The sequence below is a fragment of the Schistocerca gregaria genome, chromosome X (assembly GCF_023897955.1).
Source record: "Schistocerca gregaria isolate iqSchGreg1 chromosome X, iqSchGreg1.2, whole genome shotgun sequence".
Classification (NCBI taxonomy): domain Eukaryota; kingdom Metazoa; phylum Arthropoda; class Insecta; order Orthoptera; family Acrididae; genus Schistocerca; species Schistocerca gregaria.
Window position 1 is genome coordinate 160,970,220 of NC_064931.1, and position 25,004 is coordinate 160,995,223.

General features: G+C 42.9%; 1 protein-coding gene across 1 annotated transcript in view; it reads left to right on the forward strand.

The window, feature by feature from the left end:
* The window catches only part of LOC126297853 (methionine aminopeptidase 2-like), a 106,950-nt gene that overhangs the window by 27,024 nt on the left and 54,922 nt on the right, over positions 1-25,004 (forward strand). The window contains exon 3 of the mRNA XM_049989119.1: positions 14,410-14,535. Coding sequence (XP_049845076.1) covers positions 14,410-14,535 — 126 coding nt within the window. The remainder of the gene's footprint in view (positions 1-14,409; positions 14,536-25,004) is intronic.

Genomic DNA, 25,004 nt, shown 5'->3' on the forward strand with positions numbered 1-25,004 from the left:
CTATTCGATATGGGCATGAAGCAGAACAGTTGAAGAGCATGGAAGCTGGTAAGAAATGAGGAAAGCAAGCAACAGTTGTAGGTCCTACAATACAATAAAAATACAACAATATCAATTAGAAGCCTGTGCCTGTTCATTAATAATTTTCGAAATTGTGGATCTGTTTTTGAGACACAAATAACCAGATCCTTTTTTAATTGAAGCTTGTTTCCTCCTCTTAGTCTTATGTTCACCATTGAAGAGAATGCCATTTCATATAGACAGGTAGTGGCTAATGACACTAATAGTTTCAGAGCATCTCTTACCAGCTGTGGATATCCTTTTCTCCTCCTCCAAAAGATGTGACTTAAATACCATTTTAAGCATGCCATCAGCAGCAAAATCTATGTAGTTTTTCATCCTTGTGCTCAGATCAGCCAGTTTTACAGAAATATCAAGAAAGGGTTTAGTGTCCATCTATGCCCTTTGTCAGCTTCAGAGTTCAGTTGTGGAAAGTAACGTAATAGTTTCTTGTCCAAATTATTCAAGCTCTGTATCATGCAGGGAATGTGAGAACTTACTATCACCGATTGTTGCTTTGCAATTGCTTCAGCAATCTTTTGAATGCAAGAGAAAGACTCAAATACCATATTTTGTGAAGACATTGACAGTAAATGAAGTTTTGTGAGGAATCCTTTGATTTTGTCCTTCGCCATTATAATGGTTTCTTTTCTGCTATAGAGGCTGTCATTTAAAATTGTTAGGCGATTAAAAAGATCAGTGAGAATGCTAATTTTAATAGCCAAATGTCATCACAAAAATAATTCACATAACCAGATTTAGAATCTTGTAAGAACGTTAACAGTTTAGCTTTTAGTTCAAGAAATCGTGTCAATATATTTCCCTTGGAAAGCCATCTGACCTCTGTGTGATAAAGATTTTCATGGAGTGAACCCATGTCTTAACAGATAATATGAAACAGTTGAGTTGGCAATGCTCTACCTTTAGTAGAGTTCACAAGTTTCATTACCTCTTTAAATACATAATTTAAATTGGAAGTTAAAACCATGGTTGCTTGAACTTATCAATGAAGAAAGAATTGTGTCCATGAAACATTTGGTATTATTGATTTTAATTTGGCAATGAGCCTACCTTTATTGCCTGCCATAGCTTTAGCACCATACTACAAACGGCAAAACATTTTGTCCAGTGAGTCTGATAGTTGCAAGTGCTTTCTAAAAACATCATACAAACACTGGCTCGTAGTGCTCACAGCTAGTGCATTACAGAATAAAATGTCTTCCATCAGCTTCAAAGCTCACAATCTGCAATATCTAAACTGCAAAGCAAAATGCAGGCTCTTCATTAATTTATAGGCTTATTGTTCTCGAATGTCACCGACTGTATTGTTTAATATCTGCATACAGTGGTATTATCAGAAAGTGGCATCCTTTTTAGTTCGTCTTCCTCCTGATTACCTAACATAATTTCAGCCACATCCAGGACGGCTAACAAAATAAGATTCTTGGCACCTGTCTGCGGCGTCCCTGCTTTAGCGACTCAGTAGCTGGCTAATAACGCATTCTCATTGACAATGGACACACAAAATCAGATTTAAAAAAAACTGCTAAATCAAATAAACAACAACATAATATTATTTTCAATCAAAAAATAACAATACTATTTTATAACCTGAATTGTAGTAGTTTCCTGCTGATTAAGAATTTTCAGTTTCGTTTTGAAGAAATCCAAATGGTTTATAAGCTTGCTTGGATTGTTTAGTTGAGAGGTGACTCACAAGCTTTGATTATTTCTTTACACTTGTGTGACAATACTTCATTGCAAGTTTCACATTGATGTTTATTATTCAAATAATTGTTGTCTATCTTCTTATGGATTTATTTTTTATTTATTTATTTTTGTTTTATTCACATCCATCACTGACACTTGTACCTGATGTGGAGGGCTGCACAAACCTTTTGAGAGACTTCTTTATTTTATTCTTGCTTGGAGCAAAGTGAAAAGACATGATAATCATGTCCTTACTAGCTGGCATACTCTGACAACTGATTGAAGTGAGGGAAAATGCATGTCTATGTGACCACTGACTCACCCTCACTCATCAGGGGCTCAGCATTTATTTGTTGGGTACAGGCTTGGCGATCCCAGAGTTCCTTAGCTGGGGACTGGTAAGCATAACCAGTCCTCTGTCACCAAAAGCTCTGGGTATGCTTCAGCAACCACAGTGTGGCATGTTGATGGAATGTTGTGTCACAGGGAATGGGGATCTTGTAGTGTGTGGTACGCTGATGAGATGCGTGGTTGTTGAAGTGAAATAGTCATTAGAGGGCAATCTCTGTGGAACCTTCCATCTCAGTTGTATAGGTGTTACCTTGGCGCATGGGGCTCTGTCTAGGTGGACAGGTATTTCCCTAGCTCCCCATGGGACCAAGATTGATCCTTCAAAAGTCTCCCTTCCTCCTCCCAGCAGAAAGAGTGGGCTGTTGGAACGTAACAACACCCAGTCTAACAAGAGAGCTTGGGAATCCAGTCCTGTCTGTCACTTCTTATAGAACACATGCTGTTCCTCGGAAGGAGTTAATAGTAATTAAAAGAAAAGAGGCCACTTTCCACAAAATTTCACCATTTTTTATACAAAAAGGGTTAGGGGACATTGCTGGAACATTAAAATCTGTCAAGTGCTTGCGAAATGGCATTCTGTTGGTTCAAATGTCAGGTTACCAACAAGTGAGGAATCTCCAAAAAGCTCCATGCCTCAGGGAGTATGCAATTGAAACTGAACTGCACAACACCTTGACCATGTCGAGATCTATTTGACATTCTCTGAGAAGAACTGAAAACTGAATGGTCCCGGGAATATTTTTTTTTGATGCGCAAAACATCATGAAAATGGTAGATGGCAGTCTTATGAAATCAGACTTGTTTATAATGACTTTCTGCAGCACAAAACTTCCAGAGCTCATTAGGGTTTGGCTTACTTCACCTTAGCGTATGGCTTTATTTCCCAAAACCAATGTGCTGCTTTAAATGCCGGTGCTTTGGGCACACTACTGTTGGATTTAAGGGAGAAGCCACTTGAGGCAAATGTGGGAAGGCCGCTCATGAAGGGGTTGGTTGTTCATATCCTGTTAAGTGTGCCAACTGCTCTGGGAATCATTCTGTTTAGAGTAGGGACTGCAGTGTCTTTCTTGAAGATACAGGAAATAAAAACAAATAAGTGTATCTCTTATGGACAGGCCAAAAAGATGTATAAGGGCATGCAGCCTCCAACGTTCACTACCTCATTTGTGTCTTATTAAATAGCCAATCCCTAAAACTGATGCTGCTGCAAAATGGAGGTTGCCAGTGCCAACACTAGTACCTGCATCTGCCAGTGCACTTGTTCTGCTTCAGTTATTTTGAAGCCCATACCTTCACCCAGGAATTCAGACAGGACTGTGGTTGCAGCTGTTGTGGATCTCACTGCCATTCCGAAGGTTCAGCCTGGTCCACTGTCCAGTGCTGCTACAGTTGTGCCCCCAAAGTCCACTCAGCACAAAAAAAGACAAAACATCAACCACAGACAGAGCCAGAAAGTCAACTGTCCGACAATGTTGAACTCATCCTCTCTGCCGTATCCATTGATTCTCCATTAGAGAGCTAGGTACCAAACTGGGACAATCGTCTCACCCCAAAACTGAGCGTCCTCATATGGTAGGCTCCCCTCCCAGGTGGAAGGACAGGGCTCCCATCCTCCAGTGGAATGTTAAATGGGTTCAGGACACTTGCGGAGGAACTGATGCTCCTAGCACAGCAATGCCTAGTGTGCATCTGTATGAAGGAAACATATTTTAGAGTATCAGGTGTCCCTGTCCTGTGGGGCTATACAGTCTGTTGCAAGAATGACCTGACTGGGGAAAGAGCCAAGGGAAGTGTTGCCGTGTTTGTAAATAACTTGCACCACTCCTCTGCTCTCCCCTTGGATACTGACCTGCAAGCAGCTGCAGTTGGCATTCACATGTGTCAGAGGATCACACTTTGCTTGCTGTATTTACCCCCATCTGATGCAATAGACTAAGAGGTTCTCACAGATCTTATGGAACAACTCCCCCACCCATATCTCCTCATGGGAAACATCAATGCCATCATGTCTTTTGGGGCTGGACCTCCACTTGTCCTCATTGTCAGGGGTCAGTTTTTGGAGGGCCTCATGACATCCCAAGAGCTGTGCATCCTAAACACTGGTACTTCCACTCACTTCTGTGCTACTACTGGATCATTTTCAGCTATCAAGACTCCCCCCCCCCCTCCTCTCTCTCTCTCTCTCTCTCTCTCTCTCTCTCTCTCTCTCTCTCTCTCTCTCAAGCCCTTGCAGACTCTGTTCAGTGGGAAGTCAATGATAACCTTCATTCCAGTGACCATTTCCCACTCCGTGTTAACTTACTAGATGGAGCATTGCTTCAACAGAACCCACCAAAATGGGTGGTCAGCAGGGCTAACTGGACACTATTCAGCCAGCTGTCTGTGAATGGGTGGACCACATCATACGAGTTGTCCAACAAGCTGCTGACTTATCCATCCCAAAGTCCTGAAGTCATCTTGGGAGACAGCCTGCACCCACAGAAAACAGATGGTCCGTCCAGCAAGGCTTGGGCAGCGACAGACTTGACTGGTATACGATTCTTCTTGTCTCCTGATGTTGTAGCAAATTCAATGTTCTCGATGGTCTTGTACACTGTCTGTTTAGAACGGTGACGGTATCTTCTGTACGGCATCTTGGCAGCGTTCAATGCAGTTGCCTGTGCAGCAGCAGCAGCAGCGTGACTGAGCCACTGCGCGGCATTCGCTCGCTTGTCCAACAAGCTGCTGACTTATCCATACCAAAGTCCTCAAGTCATCTTGGGAGACAGCCTGTACCTTGGTGGACAGATGAGTGCTGTTCAGCAATCCGGGATAGGTGTGCGGCTCTTCGACAATGTAAATGCCACCCTACAGCAGACAACCTCACATCCTCTAGAGTCGCAAGAGCCAAGGCTCGACGTGTTATTAAGGAGAGCAAGAAAAGGTCATGGCAAGAATTCCTGGACTCTATAAACATTTCCACCTGTTTTACAAAAGTACAGGAAGCAATCCGGAGTATTTCCAGTAAACACAGTAGTTTACCAATAGCAGCAGTACTGAAATGGGGTTGTCTCCAAACAACACCTGGAGATCACAGAGTCGCTGGCAGAGCATTTTGCAAAAACTACTGCCAATGCAAGCCAGGATTCAGTGTTTCGTAGCTACCATACGACTGTAGAGAGGTGCAGGTTGGACTTCAGATTCAACAGTTCTGAGTCCTGCAACTCGGCTTTCTCCATGTGGGAGCTGGAATCGGCATTGTCAGAGACTCCTGACACTGTCGAAGCACACAGAATCAGATTTGGTTGTGACTGGGTGCATTTTCCAGAGGCATTGAAGGAAATCCACCTCGAATGTTTTTATCTTATGTGGCAGACAGGCAACTTGCCCAGCTCGTGGAGGGAGGTAATTCTGATACCTCTCCTCTAACCAGGAAAAGACCACACATCTTCGTTTAGTTAGTTCAGGAGTATCGCCTTAATGAGCTGTGTAGGAAACACCCTAGAGCGAATGGTTAGCCGTTGTCTGGTCTGGTTGTTAGAGACCAGGCAAGTCCTTAGCCACTCTGTCTCTGGACTCTGGAGATTTCGGTCGAATGTGTCTAGAGGTGGCTATTCAGCAGTCTTTTCTATGTAAACATCATTGTATTGGCATATTTGATATTGGTAAGGCATATGACACTACTTGGAGACACAGTCTTCTCGTGCAACTGCATCAGTCTTTCCTGTCTTAGGGGTTTTTTAGGGCTTGAGTTGGTGATGCGCTGTCAAACCAATTTGAGCAGGAGAATGGTGTCCCTTAGGGCAGTTTTTTGAGTGTTACCTGCTTTTCCATAGTAGTAAGCAGTCTCATGTCTATGGTATGAAGTCCTGTACAGTGCTCATTATTGGTGGACAATTTTGTGTCTTTTCTGTTCCCCTCCAGTGTTGCAACAACGAACCATCAGTGGTAGCTTACAGTGCAGAGAGAAGTGGGCTTTAGAGACAGATTTTCAGTTTTCTGCAGACAAGTAAGTGTGTCTGTGTTCATTTCAGTCATTCTTGTCATATTTTTGATTTATGTGACTTGTATATGATGGATGCCATCCCACATTTTAGAGACTCACTGAGGTCTGGTCCTCATTTTTGACTCCAAATTGTCATGGTTGCCACAACAGAGAGACCTGAAAGCCCAATCTCTCAAGGCACTAAACATCATAAAGTACCTTAGCTACAGGTCTTGGGGAGTGGTCAGGGTGTATCAGCTCTAGTTTTATAGGGCTTTCGTGCTTTCACAGCCGGGCTATGGATGCATGGTGTATAGATCAGTGAGACCTTGTTATTTGAAGATCATTGACGCTGTCCACCATGGGGGGATTTGGCTGACCATGGGTGCTTGTAGGACCAGTCCCACACACCCAGTCTCTGTGCTAAGGCTGGGTAACCACCTTACCATCCAGTGGCAGCTCCTCATGGTGCATCAGGCATGTAAGTTCCTCGCTGCTTCATCTTCACCCACATACCATACTGTTGCTCATCCAACTCTGAAATGCCTTTCCTCCAACCGTCCATGAGTAACAAGCTATTTCAGTTCCGCGTGCAGTGTGTGCCGGGAGTTACTTGGTGTGGAACAATTATGACCCGAAATCCAGGGTTTTAACCATCTGCTGCCCTGGATACTGCAGAGGCACAGAGTAATTTTGGATTTGTTGCAGTACAGGAGCAGGATTGTCACAAGTTCTTGAAATCAGGGAATTTCAAACATGTCAGGGAAATCAAGGAAATTTCAGGAAAATTTGAAGTAAACACTGGAAAAAATCTCATTTTTGAGTTAGTAGATGAGATTTTTTTGTGTACTGAGATGTAATGCATTGTTGCTGGGTGGGTGCAGCTGAGGATCCTCCATTGTTTGCACTACTTCCCAACTCCCTCATTCTTACCACTTCTCCACTTCCTACCATTCTCCTCAGCTTGCAGTCAGTGCTACCACTTCTTGCCACTAGCCTTGCAGCTGCCAACGAGAGGCAGAGAGGCATGAGGAGTGGTTTGTTTGGATCTGATTCTCAGAGACTGGTGATCCAGGGGCCGGAGACGGTGGTCATATGTGCATGAGTTGTGTCTGCATGATTATTGAAGGTGTGTGTGCGCCCTCATTTTCTGAAAAAGGCTATGGCTGAAAATTTAGTTGTGATAGTGTGATTGTCTTTCCTACATGCCTGTCTGTAGCTCAGCAATCATCTTCATGGAGAGTTGTTACCTATCCTCACTAGTATTGAATCTCGGAGTATTCAAGCAAGTTATCTGTTGCATGGATTGATCACTGCAGTCTCGTTTTATCAACATTGTGTCTTTGGCATGTGAACAGCTTGCCACGAGTGGACTTCCAATGACTGGCCATTTCTGTGGGTATCTGTAATGGATCGTGTCTGCTGATCTAAATCCCATTGTTTCCCACTAATGTGCAAGCTCTGCTCGTTGGATCTAGCCTCATTGATCTGCCCGCAGGCTGAATCTGTTTTTGTGTGGTGTAATGCGGCAAATTTTCGTTGTTTATCCATGGACCCATGATTGCAGTGCTTCTCGGCAGGCCAAAGGACATGGGCACTAGGTTTCAGTAATCGTGACTGTCTCACTGCAAGTTCATTGTACAGTGCAGTGTTTCATAGACATGTGATTTATTCTAGTACATTTTGGCACTTTGAAAGTAGTTCATATATTAGACAGCATGGATGATAAAGCAGAAGGCAATTATGGCAGTTGCTGGCGGTTTGTACACTATGTACTCATATATTTCTCGAAAGAAAAAACACACAATACCTGTAAAATGAAATGATCGTGTGGTATTGATGGTCAGGAGGCTTATCCAGGGAAGTTTGGCCATCGGGTTGCAAGTCTTCGTTCAGGTGATGGCACATTGGGTAGCTTCCATGTTGGTGATAGTGAGATGATGATGAAAACGCAACACCCAGTCCACAAGTGGAAAAAATCTCGCCAACGTTGCCGGGAATTGAACTTGGGCCTGCTGCGTGTTAGGCAAACATGTTACCACTCAGCTAAGCCGGTGGACACACAATACCCCATAACACAGTGAGTAATAACTGATGATAACAAGCATAGTAGAACCAACATTTTATTGGTGGTCACCTATAGTGTCGGTTTACACAACTCTTCTCTGCCTTATACACTTTTTTTAAGAGGCCTACTTTTTTATGAGATTATTTCTGAAATCGGTGAAGGTATGTATTTTAACAATGTCTTGCAACTCTAAGAAAATGCATATTGTCATCACCAAATGTTTCATTTTCTTGAAATAAAATAATGTCTTGTTTTCTCCATCTAAACACAGTTCATTACAACAGATGTTGATGTGAGTACTTAAGATTTTTGCTCACACATTTAGAAACATAGAAGTCCTTATATTTTTTGTCACTCTAAGACTTTATCCACACTCGAGATCTCAAAATTTGTCAGGGAAAAATGCTAAAACTTGTCTGGAAAGCAGGGAAATATCAGGGAATTTCACTTGTGGAAACTTCAGGCAACCCTGAGGAGAGACTGCACTACTGCTTCTGTTTTCCATACATTATTTTCTGACATTTTATCTGAGCACCACAACTATGTAGCCGTCCTTATGGATGGATTGAAACAGGGGGACTCTGTTGATTGCTCGCTGGTCCTTCAGACGCCATGGAAAGCACCATTACAGGTGCTTAATCGGAGGCAGCAGGTGACCCAGCGGCGTAATCTGCCTTCCCAGTCCCGTCATGCCTTTCTCAGCCATGGACAACACCATCCTCCAGTGGAACTGCAGCGGTTTCTTCCACAATCTAGCTGAGCTCCGCCAACTTATCAGCCTTCACCCTTTTGTCTGCATTGCTTTGCAGGAAACTTTGTTTCCGGCAATGCTAACCCCCACCCTCTGTGGCTATCAGGGTTATTATAAGAACTGGGCAGATTATGAAAGGGTGTCTGGTGGCGTCTACATATATGTCCTGAACTCTCTTCACAGCAAGTCTGTACCTCTCCAAACACCTTTAGAGGCTGTCGCTATTCAGGTGTGGATGCCACAGGTTGTTACCGTCTGCGGTCTTTACCTTCCTCCGGATGCTGATGTCGCGCAGCATGTCCTGGCTGCTCTGATAGCCCAATTGCCGCCACCTTTCTTGTTACTGGGCGACTTTAACGCCCATAACCATCTGTGGGGTGGGTCAGTGGCAACAGGTCGAGGCGCCATCGTTGAGCATTTATTGGCGCAGCTCGATCTCTCGATATTAAAAGATGGTGCCTTCACACACTTCAGTGTGGCACATGGCACATACTCCGCCATTGACCTTTCGATCTGTAGCCCTAGCCTCTTACCGTCTGTCCAATGGAGAGTGCATGACGACCTGTGTGGTAGTGACCACTTTCCGATCTTTCTGTCACTGCCACAGCATCAATTCTGGGCGCCCTAGCAGATGGGCTCTGAATAAGGCTGACTGGGACTTGTTCTCCTCCACTGCCGCTGTTGAGCCTCTCTCTAACGATGACATTGATGCAGTGGTTCAATCGGTCACCACCGGCATCATTACTGCCGCCAAATCTGCCATTGCCCGTTCTTCTGGGTCCCTTCGGCGGCGGACTGTGCCTTGGTGGTCGCCTGAGATCGCTGAAGCGATTAAAGCTCGCCGGCGGGCGCTCCAACGTCACAAGCGACATCCGTCAATTGAACACCTTATCGCCTTCAAACGGCTGCGTGCGCGAGCCCGCCGCATTATCCGCCAACGCAAGCAGGAGTGCTGGGAGTGGTATGTGTCCACCATTGGCCTCCATGTCACTCCATCGCAGGTCTGGGCCAAGATTCGACGCCTCTATGGCTATCAGACCCCTGTCAGCGTCCCAGCGCTCTCACTGAATGGAGCAGTTTGTACTGACTCAGACGTCATTGCAGACCACTAGGCAGAGCACTTCGCCCTGAATTCCGCTTCTGCCAACTACCCCTTGGGCTTCCGCTCCATTAAAGAGCGGATAGAACGTCGGAGTCTTTCTTTTTGCACCCACCATCCTGAATTGTACAATGTTCCATTCAGTGAGTGGGAATTTCGCGGTACCCTAGCCGCTTGTCCTGATACCGCTCCTGGACCAGTTAGCATCCACTCTCAGATGCTGAAACACCTTTCAGTGGACTGCCAGCGACGCCTCCTCGACCTTTACAAGCGCATTTGGGTCAAGGGTGAGTTTCCGTCGCAATGGCGGGAAAGTCTTGTTGTCCCCATTCTGAAACCGGGGAAGAACCCTTTAGAGGTGGACAGCTACTGTCCCATTAGCCTCACTAACGTTCTTTGCAAGTTGCTTGAACGGATGGTGAGCCGGCACTTGAATTGGGTACTGGAGTCTCGGGGCCTTCTGGCTCCATCTCAGGGTGGGTTCCGTAAAGACCGCTCCGCCGCCGACAATCTGGTGAGCCTGGAGTCGGCCATCCGTACTGCCTTTGCCCACCGTCAGCATCTGGTCGCTGTCTTTTTCGACATGCGGAAGGCGTATGATACGACATGGCGTTATCACATCCTTTCTACGCTTCATGGATGGGTTCTTCGGGGCCCTCTGCCGATCTATATCCGCAATTTTCTGTCGTATCGTACCTTCCGCGTGCACGTCGTGGCCTCGTGTAGTTCCTCCCAAGTCCAGGAGAATGGTGTGCCACAGGGTTCTGTTCTAAGTGTCTGTCTGTTTTTAATAGCCATTAACGGGCTCACTGCGGCCGTGGGAAATACTGTCTCCGCTTCCCTGTATGCTGACGACTTTTGCGTTTACTACCACTCTATTGGCATTGCAGCTGCTGAACGTCAGCTACAGGGCGCAATCCGCAAGGCGCAGTCTTGGGCTGTAGCGCACTGTTTTCAGTTTTCGGCAGCCAAGACCTGCGTTATGCATTTCTGCCGGCGACGCACTGTTCACGTGGAGCCACGGCTGTATCTTGACGGCGAGCTTCTTACAGTGGTGGAGTCACATAGATTTTTGGGGGTGGTTTTTGATGCCCGGTTGACTTGGCTGCCTCATATTCGGCAGCTTAAACGGGCGTGTTGGCAGCATCTAAATGCTCTGCGATGCCTGAGCCACACCAGGTGGGGTGCCGACCGATCTACTCTCCTACGGCTTTACCAGGCATTAATCCAGTCCCGTCTGGACTATGGGAGTCTGGCTTATGGCTCAGCATCCCCATCTGCGTTGCGGGTGCTGGACCCAATCCTCGACAGTGGGATACGCCTTGCCACTGGTGCCTTCCGGACCAGCCCTGTGGACAGCATACTTGCGGTTACGATGCCAACAATTACTGGCTGCTTATGCTGCCCATGTTTTCAGCTTACCCGGGCATCCAAATTATCGTGTCCTGTTCCCGCAGTCAGTCGTCCATCTGCCAGAACATCGGCCCCGGTCGGGTTGTCCGATCGCTGTACGCCTCAAAGAGCTTCTCTACGGGCTTTGGTATTTCCCTGTTCCACCTCCTTTCCGGGCACCAATGCGTACACCCCCGTGGTGTGTGCCTCGCCCTTGCCTTCGGCTCGACTTGGAACAGGGCCCGAAGGACTCAGTCCCTCCAGAGGCCTTCCGACGCCGCTTTTATTCCATCCTGGCCACGTATCAGGGCTCTGGCGTTGCCTACACCGACGGTTCGATGGTTGCTGGTCGTGTCAGTTTTGCACTAACTCTAGGGGACCATTCTGAACAACGTTCGTTGCCGGCTGGCTGCAGTGTTTACATTGCTGAGCCGGTCGCCATCTTTCGTGCCCTAGAGTATATCCGCTCCTGCTCAGGTGAGTCGTTCGTTATCTGTAGCGATTCCCTGAGCAGTTTACGAGCTCTCGACCAGTGTTTCCCTCGTTCTCGTCTGGTGATGGCTATCCAGGAGTCCCTGGATACTCTTGCCCGTTGTGGCAGATCTGTGGACTTTGTTTGGACCCCGGGCCATATTGGGATACCCGGAAATGAAACTGTTGACCGCCTGACGAAAGAGGCCACCAGTGCACCATCTCTCGAGATAGGCCTCCCGGCGACTGATTTGCGGGCACTATTACGCCGCAAAGCTTTTGATTTATGGGACACTGATTGGCGCAACCTGCCCGTGCCTAACAAACTCCGCTGTATCAAGGAGACGACTACTGTGTGGCGGTCATCCATGCGAGCCAACCGCAGGGACTCAGTCATCCTTTGTCGGCTCCGCATTGGCCACACCCGACTCACGCACAGTTATTTACTGTCTCGTGAGGATCCCCTCTTTGTCGTTGTGGGGCATCCTTGACGGTGGTCAATATTCTGTTGGAGTGCGCCCTTTTAACTGTGCTCAGGCAGACTTTTGCGCTGCCTGATACGCTCTCTGCGCTTTTATCTGACAACTCTTCCATAGCGGACATAATTCTGCGTTTTATTCGGGCAGGGGGATTTTATCGCTTAATATAAGTGTGTGTGTTTTTGTGTTGATTCTGGCCTATGGCCTACGATTTCTCTGATTTTTTTTCATGTGTTTCTCGGCGATTGGCTTTTCCCTTTTTATTTGCATGGTCGGCCAACAACCGTCACACTCTGTGTGACTTTAGTTCGTCTTGTCTGGTCTTTGTCTACGTTTCTCTTGTTCTGTGTCATCTGTCTTATCGTCTGTTGATCGGTTTTATTCTCTGTGGGTGTTTTTAGTATTTGGAAAAAGGGACCGATGACCGTAGCAGTCTGGTCCCTTTAACCCCCACAAACCAACCAATCTTGGGTCTCTAGCCTGGGGCTGTCCTCATTACAAAGTTCTGTAATACAGTAGCTTTTCTTGTCTGAAATCACCTCCATGCACACCCTGTCTCTGGCCACTGGCTTCATTGGCTAAAGACGATGGTCTCTTGGGTCTCGTGTGTGAAGCTCATGTGTTTAGCAGTATTTTTGTTGTGCCTTTCTGCGACTCAATATCTCTATATGACGAATACCAATCCCTTTTCACCAGTGGCGGCAGAACACACACATAAAAGGAGGTTATACTTATGCAAGGTTTCGGAGCCAGTTGCTCCTTTTCTGGTAGAAGGGTTGAAGGGGAAGGAGAAAGAAGAGTGGTAAAGGGAAAGGGCTGGAGAGGTTTAGGAAACAGGGTTGATCGGAAAAGTCACTCAGAACCACAGATCAGGGGAGACTTACTGGACGTGTTCTGCTACCGCTTGGTGAGTCGATTTTTTGTCTATCCAACTACACTATATTGTAAAAAATTGATTATTTTTGTTGTTATAAATCTATCCTTCTCATAATATTGTCATACCTTTTTAATCTATGTAATTGTACATTTGTTAGTAGATGCTTATTCCAAATTCCAGTTGTTTTAACCTGGGACTGACAAGGTAAAAAATTAAGTGTGAAGAAATTTTATTTAGGAGTTTGTGTAATATAGTAGGAAATAAAATGAACTACAAGACATCTGTAATTGGTGAGTTTGTTATTGTCACAACCAGTTTTGCTGCATTAAAACAGCATTCTTAGATGAAAACAGTGTCATGTTAGTGCACTGAGGTGCCCCAAACATTCATAGTCAGAAATGAAACTGCTGAAGAAGGGGACTTCTGTGTACCCCATCTGTCTGCCTTTCAATCACATGTTCAACTCTGAGAATGTTTTCTAAACATTTATGTAGCTTTTATCGGAGGCAGTACATGTGTTCCTGCCCATTATTTAACTAGTTGGATATGGAAAACTGCCTAAAAACACATTCAGGCTGACTGTCACACGAGCCCTTGTTGTTAATGCATGACATGGATTTTTTGATTTAGGACAGACATGCCTCCCTGAGTCCTGGAAGTGGCAAGTTAACACATTCGGCTATTAATGAACATTATAAATTATCATTTGTGTTGTGGTAAAGTTAGATATTTTGTATAACAGTCACCTTCACTTCTTTATTATTCAATCTTTAATTTGTGAATGGTTGGCTGCTGTTTTTACTGTAGATGAGTAGTGTTTCTTCCTTATTGCAATCATTTGCATGAGATACTTATATATACAGGACAAAGGTTATGAAACTGGTTCTCCTCTTTTAATTTTATATTAGTAGTTGACAAGAAACAATACATGTTAATTTGTCTTACTGTGCCAGAAAATATAATTTTCGTGTTTCATTGTTGTGATTCAAGTGAAAATTTTTCTGACATATTTTCAGGTATTTTGTAATGTACTCATGTTCCTTTTATGCAAGTGTTGTGCTATTTACCGAAAATTGAATTATTTTTCTAATTCAGTAATCAGTATAATGTTTGATGGTATTTCAGGTACTTGAATAATTATTGATTAGTCACTGGAAAATAATTATTGTAACTTCCTCATTTAACAGGTGCTAAGGATGGCAAGAAGAAGAAGCGCCGTAACAGAGGAAAGGGCAAGGACAATGACAAGAAAGAAGGGGAAAGAAAGCAGACGGACCCACCATCCATACCTATTGTAGAGCTTTTCCCAAATGGTACAGTAAAGTGTTCTCTCTCTCTCTCTCTCTCTCTCTCTCTCTCTCTCTCTCTCTCTCTCTCTCTCTTCTGTATGTGGGCAGTTATATTTCCATTTAACAGTTCAGTTTAAATTTAATTGTAATGTTATTGTCAGTTTAAAACTTTGTTCTGATTTAATACTAAAATATGTTAGACTTTGCTGTAGTCATTGAATTACATGAATCTGCCACACTCTGTGAAGCAAGATTGTAAATAGCATTATGTTTTGTTTGCTTCAAGTGTCCCCAAAAATCTCATTAAAATTTTGTGGGAAAAAGTTATACTGGTATGGAGAGAACTTCATGGATGATGTAATTGGTTATATATTGACTGGAGTAACATTATTTTTGCTTGACAGTAAAATGACCATTAGAGAAAACTTGACAGGGATGATAAGTTGAAAATAGTTTCTTCTTCTTAATGATTTTTCCAATTTTGAGTGCAAGTAGCATATTGACTTTTTAAGGTTACATACAGATTATAATTGATCTGTTGTAGTAGATGAATACAGACATTTATCTTCATTTGTGCAAAACATTTATTCTGTGGGTTCCTTTGTCTTCTGCTGCATGGCCTGCAACTGTCCTTGGTAACATAAACATGTGACGCGGCACGCGAAGGTTGCGGTGTGTGGGCGGGTTACTCCTGTAACCGAAATTGCAGATCTGAAGATGGTTCTAGAGGAACCGAAACTGGTCATGCGAATAAACATTTTATGCAATCAAGACGGATTATAAGTAACAGTGTAAAACCACTGATTGCGGTTATCCCATCAGACATTATGTCTGTTTTCGCAAACTCAATACATTTGCTGTTCACATAATTATTCTCATCTGATTTCTGAAAAATGTTGTTGACATTCATGCTTCATCCTCCTTATACAGTCTTTACACATTTTGTATCCACCTACTTAAATACTCATTGTACCTCATTTCACCAACCCGGTTTAATGATGACTAATTTTGAATTTCCATCGAAGTGAATGGTGGAGATAAAGCTGTGTGATGATATGCAATTGTAAATAAATTAGCCTCTGGCTGCAAGGATGGTTTTTAAATTTCTTATGGCATAATTTATTTTGGGGCTACAAACGTAGTCTTGAGATTCACCTCTTTGCGTAACAAAATTTACTGACGCTACATTGCAGCAGCCTATCCAACAAGCCGAATTACTTGTATCATTGAATTACAAGTTGTCGTATCTTTACCGGTCATGTGGTAAGATTAAATTTTGTGTATTTAAGTCAGATTATACATGAATTTACAATTACTCATAGTTTATATATATGTACACACACACACACACACACACACACACACACACACACACACGTTTGCGTGCACTGTTCCGTCACCTGTCACCTGTCAAAAGCCTGAATAACTACCTTCTACAATGTGGAGCACTGCAAGGTGTGCAGGAAAAGAGTGAATCAGATTCTTGAAAGTACAAACAGGGCCATAGAGCCATGCTAACTTCAATGCCTTGGCCAAATGCACGAGGTTTCTTGGTTGAGGATCTGTGACAAGTGCAGTCCAATCGAGGTGATCCCACAGATTCTTAGTTGGGTTTATAATTGGAGAGTTTGGTGGCCATGGGAGTATGTTTAACTCATTCCGGTGCTCTTTGAAGCATGCACATACACTGCAGGGAAGGACACGTTTCAATGTCCTGATGGTAGATGCCATCGTGGCAAGGAAAAACAAACTGCACGTAGGGGTGCCATCGTGGCAAGGAAAAACAAACTGCACATAGAGGTGGACATTCCCCAGCCATAATGCTCACTCCTCCGTCCTGGACACTTCTGACCGTTGTTGGAGGATGTTTAATTTCAGATGTTCCACGCAGTACATACTAATAGCCATCTATCTGATGGAGCATAAAATGTGACTCATCTGTAAAGACCACCTGTCGCCACTCAGAGAACTTCCGGTTGTGATATTGGTGTGGGAATTCCAGCCCTTGTCGCCAATGAACAGTAGTCATTGTGGATGTGTGAACCAGTTGGCTGCTGTGGAGGCCCATACGTAGCAACATTCACTGAACAGTGCTTGAGGACAAACTGATGTCAGCTCCTTGGTTCAGCCGGCAGGTCAGTTGCTGAACAGTGGCATGTCTATTTGTGCGTACACATCTCTGCATGTGTCATTTGTCCCTGTCATCTATGGCCCATGGTGCACCACAGTTGCCTCGGCTCCAGTTTTGGGTAGTACCATTTTGCCATGAACGATATACTTTAACCACTGTGGTAAGTGAACAGTTTACAAACTTAGCCATTTTGGAAATGCTTCCGCTCGTGACCCAAGAGCCAATGATTAAGCCCTTTTGAACATTAGATGAATCACTCCATTTCTGCATTACTACAACTACTGCACTGTTTTCCCCATCCTCCAACACATTTATGTACTTTCAACTGCTTGTGATGCCAACTGACGTCTAAGAGTTGTTATTGTGCATTGACATTGAACATAGATAGTTGTCATGTAAATGTTGACTGGACCACCTGTGTACCTGTGTGTGTGTGTGTGTGTGTGTGTGTGTGTGTGTGTGTGTGTATACAAACTTTTGCAGAAAGTATTCATGTATACCATTGAATGTTCCAGTGAAATTAGTCATTGTACGATGTCCAGTTCAGGAGATATGATGTCATAAACACTGAGATGCATGAAAAACTATCACATCATGCATGATGTTTAAATGTATTACACATTTGCTACTAACACTATTCACAACACAGTTTTCAGACAATGGCCACATACACCATTGGATGTACCTGCAAAATTGTCATTTTGCAGCACACAGCCCAGGCGATATGACGTAATAAACATTGCGCTCCGTGAAAATGAAACTGTAGGAGGAAATTCACTAGACATACATGGGTACAACCATAGGTCAAAAGCTCATCCTGAACCTCAGGAAGAGTTTCAACTAAATTTTGTACAGATATTTATTATGATCTGGAAAAAATACTGTAAGGGTAAGAAACCAGAAATATATTGGGGTGGGCTTGGTAACGTGGAGAGAGATGGGAGGAGGAGGAGGAGGAGGAGGAGGAGGAGAATAGACAGAGGGAGGGGGGGGGGGGGGGCAGGAGCAGACAGACAGATGGTGGGAGGGAAATTGACAGAGAGATCGGGTGTGAACAGAGATGGGGAGTAAGAGATGGGCAGGGGGAGTAAGAGATGGGCAGAAAGTGGGTTGAGGTTGAGACAGACCGGGTGAGGGAGGGGGAGGGGAGGAGTGTACGGACATAGAGGGGGGGATAATATGGTCAGAGGGAGGGAAGAGATGATGGACAGAGAGAGGGGAAGGGGTAGATGGCATTCAGAGGGAGGGTATGCATAGGGGGAAGGGGCAAGCAGATGGGCGGAGTGTGGGAGGCATGGAAGACGTGGACAGGGAAAAGGGGAAGAAATATTTGGACATACAGATGATTGGAATAAATAAATACCAGGGCAATGCCAGGTACTCAGCTAGGATAATACAGGGTGTACATAAACTCCGGGAACACTTTCAGTTATTTATTGCACAAGAACCAAATATTGTACAGTTATCATACATATGTCATTTTGAAGAGAACCCCAGAATTTCTTTTTATTTTTTACTTTATTTTATTTTTTCCCTGTACCACCACAGCACAGCTTGGTAATTTGCCGATAGTCAGCGCCAGTCGCAAACATGGCGAGTTAAGGTGCGGAGCGAGCTTTCTGTGTGTTGGAGTTCGACAAAAACAAGTGTGCTACAGCTGTTCAACGGATGTTTAGAACCAAGTACGGTAAGAAGCCACCAACAAGGAAGGCTTCACCCATTTTCATCGTGAAGTTTGTGGGTACCTGAACACAGAGCTGCCGTGTCGATGGATCGGCCGTTCTACAGGAGGGGACAGCTATTTTGTTAAATGGCCTCCCCAATCATCAGATCTCATGCTGTGTGACTTTTTCTGTGCTGACACATTAAAGATCTGGCATATGCACCACCTCTACCACGTGATGTAGTAGAGTTTGAGGGAGAATACAGGAAGCGACTGCCACAGTCGACAATGCCATGCTGGGACGAGTATGGCAAGAATTCAATTATGGTATTGACGTCTGCCGGGTCACTCGCGGTGCGCATGTCGAATGTTTGTGAAAAAAACTTTCAGAGTTTCTCTTCAAAATTCATTATATATGACATCTGTACAATATTTAGTTATTGTGCAATAAATAATTGAAAGTGTTCCTGGACTTAATGTACACCCTGTATATAGTGTTTATTACTATTTAGAACAATCAACCATTTATGGTGGTAAGACCAAATGTCCAGGATACAACAAGGAAGAGTGTAATAGTGTAAAATGATAGATACTGGAGTCAGTGGAAATTACTTTGTTTAATACACAGTATAATTTTTTTTCTGCTTTGACAGTTATGAGACAGACGGGTACCATTACATAAAACTGCTGAGGTGATATGGAGGTATTCCAGACGTAGATAGGATTAACTCACTGATGTTGCAAAAATAGAGGTATTTTGATTTGGTACCTAATGTATGCAGAAATTTACTGTATTCCACTTTACCTTCAACTGAGGCTGCCTGATGAACCCGCTAATCTGGAAGCTGTATGTACTAGCCAACACAATAGCAAAACAAAATTATGTTGTGCAAGGGTGTTTTACTCTGTTGTTGTTAAATGAATTGTGCACCTGAAAGTGGTACAAGTACATTGTCATAGATGGCATATACCATATTTACGCAATTATGAGACAGTTTTTTCCCAAATTCATTAGTGTCATCTTACATGTGCAGCTTAGACTATTCCTGCTATCAATATTTTTATTATTAGATGAAGCTTTGCTAGTTGTGGTCACATGCAGATTTATAGTGGAGACTTGGGGAGGGATTAGGAGGGCGGGGAAGGAGGGGGGGGGGGGCAGTGAGACCAGCTTGACTGAGGGTGAATGTGGGGAAGGAAGTGGTGAGTGGGCAGCAAATTTCCTCATGCTACCACCCTTGGGAATACATGGTACAGTCATAGTAATATGATCTCCACCTATGTGCAAAGTCGGTGTGCAATGGCCACTCATGACTGGTAAGTGGTAGCAGTAGCAGTAGCAGTGGAGAGTATATAAAGCATGTCAGGCAGATATTGGAAAATGGTGCAGTCATTGTCGTAATGTAGAAATGCAGTGATTATCTGATGTCCAAAACGGTATGATCATAGGCTTTTGGGCCAGAGGTGAAAGTGTTTCTGAAATGGATGCATTTTTAAACTGTTTGTGTGCTGTTGTGGTTAAAGTATACCATGCATTGCAAATGGCACTGTCTGAAACCAGTGGCGAGAGAACTGTGGTACGTCACAGGCCATAGATGATACAGGTGAAAAACAGTCACAGAGATAGATGTGTACAGGTGAATAGACATGCACAACTGAGCAACTGACTACCCAGATGAACCAAGGGGCCCTTAATGACCGTTCAGTGAATATTGCTGCATATGGGCCTTCACAGCAGGTTCCTGGTTCATGTAGCCACGCTGACTGCTGGTCGTCGCTGACAAAGGCTGGAATTTGCAAGCCAATACCACAACTGGACATGCACCGAGTGGCAACAGGTGATGATGTTTTATGCTCCGTTGGACAGATGACCATTGATGTGTACAGTGTGAAATGTCTGAAAGCAAACACATTGCAACAATCATTGGATGGGTCCCGGCTGCTGAAAGGAACACTATTGCCTGGGGAATGTTTTTGTGGCATTCCCTGGGTGACCTCATCATTTTTGAAGGCACAGTGGATTAACCCACATGTTCACTTATCGTTGAGGACCATATTTAGGCTTTTGACAGGTGTTTGTATTAAAGTGATAGGACAGTGTTTGTACTGCATATCCTGGCTTTTTATGAACATTTGCCTTGTGCAAACTGCTGTTTCCCTCAATCCTTTTGTCGCAGAAGTGAATTTGCTTCAAAATTGGACATATACTCGATGATAGTATACATTTCCGCAGAAGGTTTTAAGTCTTTCAGTGCTTACCATGAGCTATGATGGGAACTACAGGGTGTGTGTCAGCTGCTGATCTACGCGGCCAATGAGAGAACATCTTGCAGACAACAAGTCTGGAAGCAAGAGACGAAGGAATGTTGTCACATCCTCACGTCAGTATAGGTGCGAAGTCTGCCATGTATTTGGGGGGGGGGGGGGGGGGTGCTCTCTTCTCGTGTTCTACCTTAATCCAAACCTTTGAAGATTACAACGTATTCAGAAGAAATAGCCAAATATTTGTTACACCCAAGATTATAAAATTTAGTGATGCCCGTTTTGTTCACAATAATTTAATGTGAGCTCGGACCCCAAGTATTAAAAAAAATGCATTTTTTATATTTTTCCAATGTTTAATGGTCTAGATATCCTTTCAGATATGTATGGAAATCTCAGAAACTACACGCTCTAATGCTGTGGCTTTGCTATATTCCCTTTGGATTTATATACCACATATTGGCTGCTCTGATCATTAATTATTCTATGCTCATATGGTTGTAAATCTTTGAAAACAAAACAAATATTTTGATGTTTGGTAGCTTGCTGTGTTTATAGTAAAACTGTTGTGTGTTATTGCTCTCATTTAAAATGACTAAACCAAAAGATATTTTCAAGAGACGTCATAACAAAGGAAATAGATAGTATAGAACTACATCAGTTGTGGATAGCAGTGAAATAGTGCAAAATAATAGTTGTAGTGATGAGAAGACTGTTGACATTTTTCCTAGTACACGAAGGCAAGGAGGAAATGTAATTATAGATTTGAATATGAATATTTTAACATCAAGGTTGAAGAGATTGTAGTATGCAAGTTATGTCTTAGAGATATAGTGCTTTCCAGAGATGTGAATGCCAGAATTGAATAGTCTGTAACCTTAAAATCATATGCACAAATTGCATTGTTGATAAATCATTTATAGCAGCTGCCAAATGCTTAAATAATTGTGTGAGGTTATTTATGGAGTTGGGTGTATTGTGAAAGGTAGTAGTGGTGATAGATTACTTAATGCTCTCGTGAATGTGTCAAACCCACCCACACAATATGAGACACATACTGAAATTACTGCACAGGTTCTGTTGCAACCGAATCCATGAAAACTGGAGCTGTATAAGCAGTCAATGAGAATGGTGGTTTAACAGATAGTAGTGTAGCATCTGGTGAGTTACGGCAAAAAAGTGGCCACACTTCCAAAAATGGATTTGCTACTGCAACAGGTGTTGATACTAATAATATGTTCTTACTAAATGTTGCCAAGGGTGCCCCTTAGTAGGTGATAATGAAGAGAAAAAGAATGCCCATAGGCCCTCGCTTACGAGGAACTATGAGGTGTCAAGTGGTGGTATGGAGGTAGCAGCAGCTATGGCTATTTTTCATCACCCACAATCAGAGAGAGGAGTTAGATATATGAAATATCTGGCAGATGGAGACTGTAAATTCTCCAGCACTATTCTAAAAAGCAATCTGTAATGATGAACATATTACGAAGCTTGAATGTATAGGACACATAAAGAGAAGGCTGGGAGCCTGCTTTTGTCAGCTGAAAAAGAAACTTGACAACACTAAATTATCAGGTGGAAAAACTCTAAAATATGATGGAAGGTTTACTGATAAAGTTATTGATGAATTTCTGGAATACTATGGCAAAACCATTAGAGAAAACACCCGATTTGGAATGCATGTAAAAAGCAGTGTGTGAAACATACTTTCACAGGCTATCCACAGATACTAACCCTGTACATAACTTGTGCCCCCCCCCCCCCCCCCCCCCCCCCGCACCAGGTACATAGTCCAACTATAGAAAAGCAGAGGCAAACTAGATGAATCTAAACATAAAACATTCAGTATCTGAAGCAGTAATGGCAGCCATTAAGCCTATATTCAGAGACTTAACAAATCCTGAATATGGAAAGAATAAAAGCCCTGGAACAGCTGGGAATAAATATAGGGCAGAACACGGCCAGAACATCAGAAACCATGGACCAATTAAGAGTGAGGAAGGTTGAAATTTCTGCTCAGCAAATGACCAAGGAGGCAAGAAAGAAAAGGAGGAGGTAGGATTTAGGCAAAGTAGTAGTATCAGACTATGAAGCAGTCTGCTTTTGACCAGGATTTTTTATAGGATGAAAGATGTGTTTCCATGGACTTAAAGCATTAACTTGAATTTTGTCAAAACTTCACATTTTCTGACAAAAACCACTTTTTCTCAGGAAGCAATAAACATACAAACAGAAAAATTGTAAAAATTATTCATATAGTGGATGTAATTATATGGATCTACTATAGTGCTTTGAGAGTTATGTAATTGGTGGTATAAAACAAGTTTTCAAGAAACAGGAATTTATTTAAAAAATTGTATCCCAATTTCCACTGTGTACCTTCTCCATTTTGGATCAGTGAACTAAGTACATTCAGATGTTCAGTTAGTAAAAATTTGGTAGTGATGTTTTCAATAGTTTCAGAAATAATTGGTTAAATGTTGGCAGAAATCTGCATTGTTGGCGTGGGGGTGTGACCTCACCTTAAGCTGTGTTGCTTCCTACCCTACCCCACCTTGGAAATTGCAATATATTCAAAAGAAAAAAGACAAAAGTTTTTTGTCACATCCAAGATAATAAATTTCATTTCTGCTCATCATTGGATATACTTTACTTCTTTTCTCACCTCTCATGCCGTAGGTGAAACTATCCCAGATAATGTTGGTGGTGATTAAAAGTAACGATACCATAGTTGTATGTCTCAGATAGTAAGCAAAAAAGGAACTTAAGATAAAAATTACTGTAAACCATTTGTTTTTGTTTATTTTATTCCTCCTTGTATTGTCAAAATGTTGACAATAAATGGCATAAGTTTAGAATAGGGTAATGTTCACATTTTTAGGCAGATGTTTTATATGAATAAAACAGTTTGTAATTTTGATTAGTCAGAATATTTTTCAAGGAGATCATCTTACATTTGGTGTTGCCTTATACTTGGGTGAATACCATATATTAAAGACATGATCTTATCTAAAACTGGAATATGCCATAATTGTCAAATGTCTGGCAACTTACAGGGTCATCAGTAAAATGTTCTGAAACAATCTGTTGGTATATCTTTCCTGGCTTTAATTCAGTTGGAATACTTTATACTTTAAAAACTATGATGTGTAATTTCTCTTATTTGAACTGTTCAGTGTGTGAGCCAGGTTGCAAGAATGAGCACGGCAGTGAGCCAATATTTTTGTCATTGTATTTCAAGACTAAAGTTCATACCACATAGCTGAATACCAAAGATAAATTTAACATCCTCTCACAGTTAGTATGGCATAAAACAGCAAGAATTTTTATGTGTGCAATATATGTGAAATATATGTTATGTGAATGTATGCCAAGCCACAGGTGAAAAGCTACTGTGAAGATAAATATAGTGTGAAGTGTATTTTAAGTAGATCCCACATAAACTGGCACACAGTACTCTCAGACCTGCCGTGGCGAAGCAAGCTAGTGTGGTGAGTAAAATATTGATTTTTCTCCAGTGTTCAGCCATGACAAGCCAGCAGATCCTAATGCATGCCATGAGCAGAGCAAATGGAGATTGGTCAGTGTCATGTGAAGTTAAATGTTTAAATATGGTTACAAAACTTGGCTGGATTATGGCAAACTAAGCAAGTGTCAAAAGTTTAGAGTCTGAGCATGTCCGATAATTAGTTTATTCAAAAATCCAGGTTTTAGAAATTTTTAAAAACACATAATATTGAACTTATAAAGTTCTGTGTTTTGAATCAGGTTCTGCTTATCATAAAAACAATCTATAGAAGTTTTCATGAAGCTACCTTCTCTACTTTTTGGATTATTAAGTAAAAACCAAATTCCGTTCAAAAATGGAAAAATAAGATTAACTTAAATTAGTGTAAAAGGTGTCCTAAAAACACTGAAAATGCTTAATATGTAGTGCAGGAAGGCACACTGATCAGTTTTCAAGAGGGAGCCCATATCCAGAACGTATGGCTTGGGCACTGGAGAGTGTCAAAGTCTGAGATGGGTGTATGTTAGACATTACATCAATAAACCCAACATGAGTAGCGCATTGCGCTGTCTACATTGCAAATTGGCTCTGAACTGGATCTTTCCTACTTCAATGCAGAGTGCACTACAGTCAGTGTTGAGCCTCATGCACATAAGCAAGTGTGCGGTTGTCTTTGAAATATTTTGATTCCTCAATGGATTCGAGCAATAAGGTCCTCTGCTGACGTTACAGGTGTGCCATACACCATACTCTTCATACTACCCCAGTGAAAATAGTAGAGAGTCGTCAGATTGAGTGACACTGCTGGTCTGGAACTGGTTCACCCATACCAATCCATTGATTGGGATATGTGACATTGAGGTGATTTGGCACATCAACATCAAAGTGTGTTAGAGTTCCGCGTGTTGCGGACACGTGTCCATCCAAAC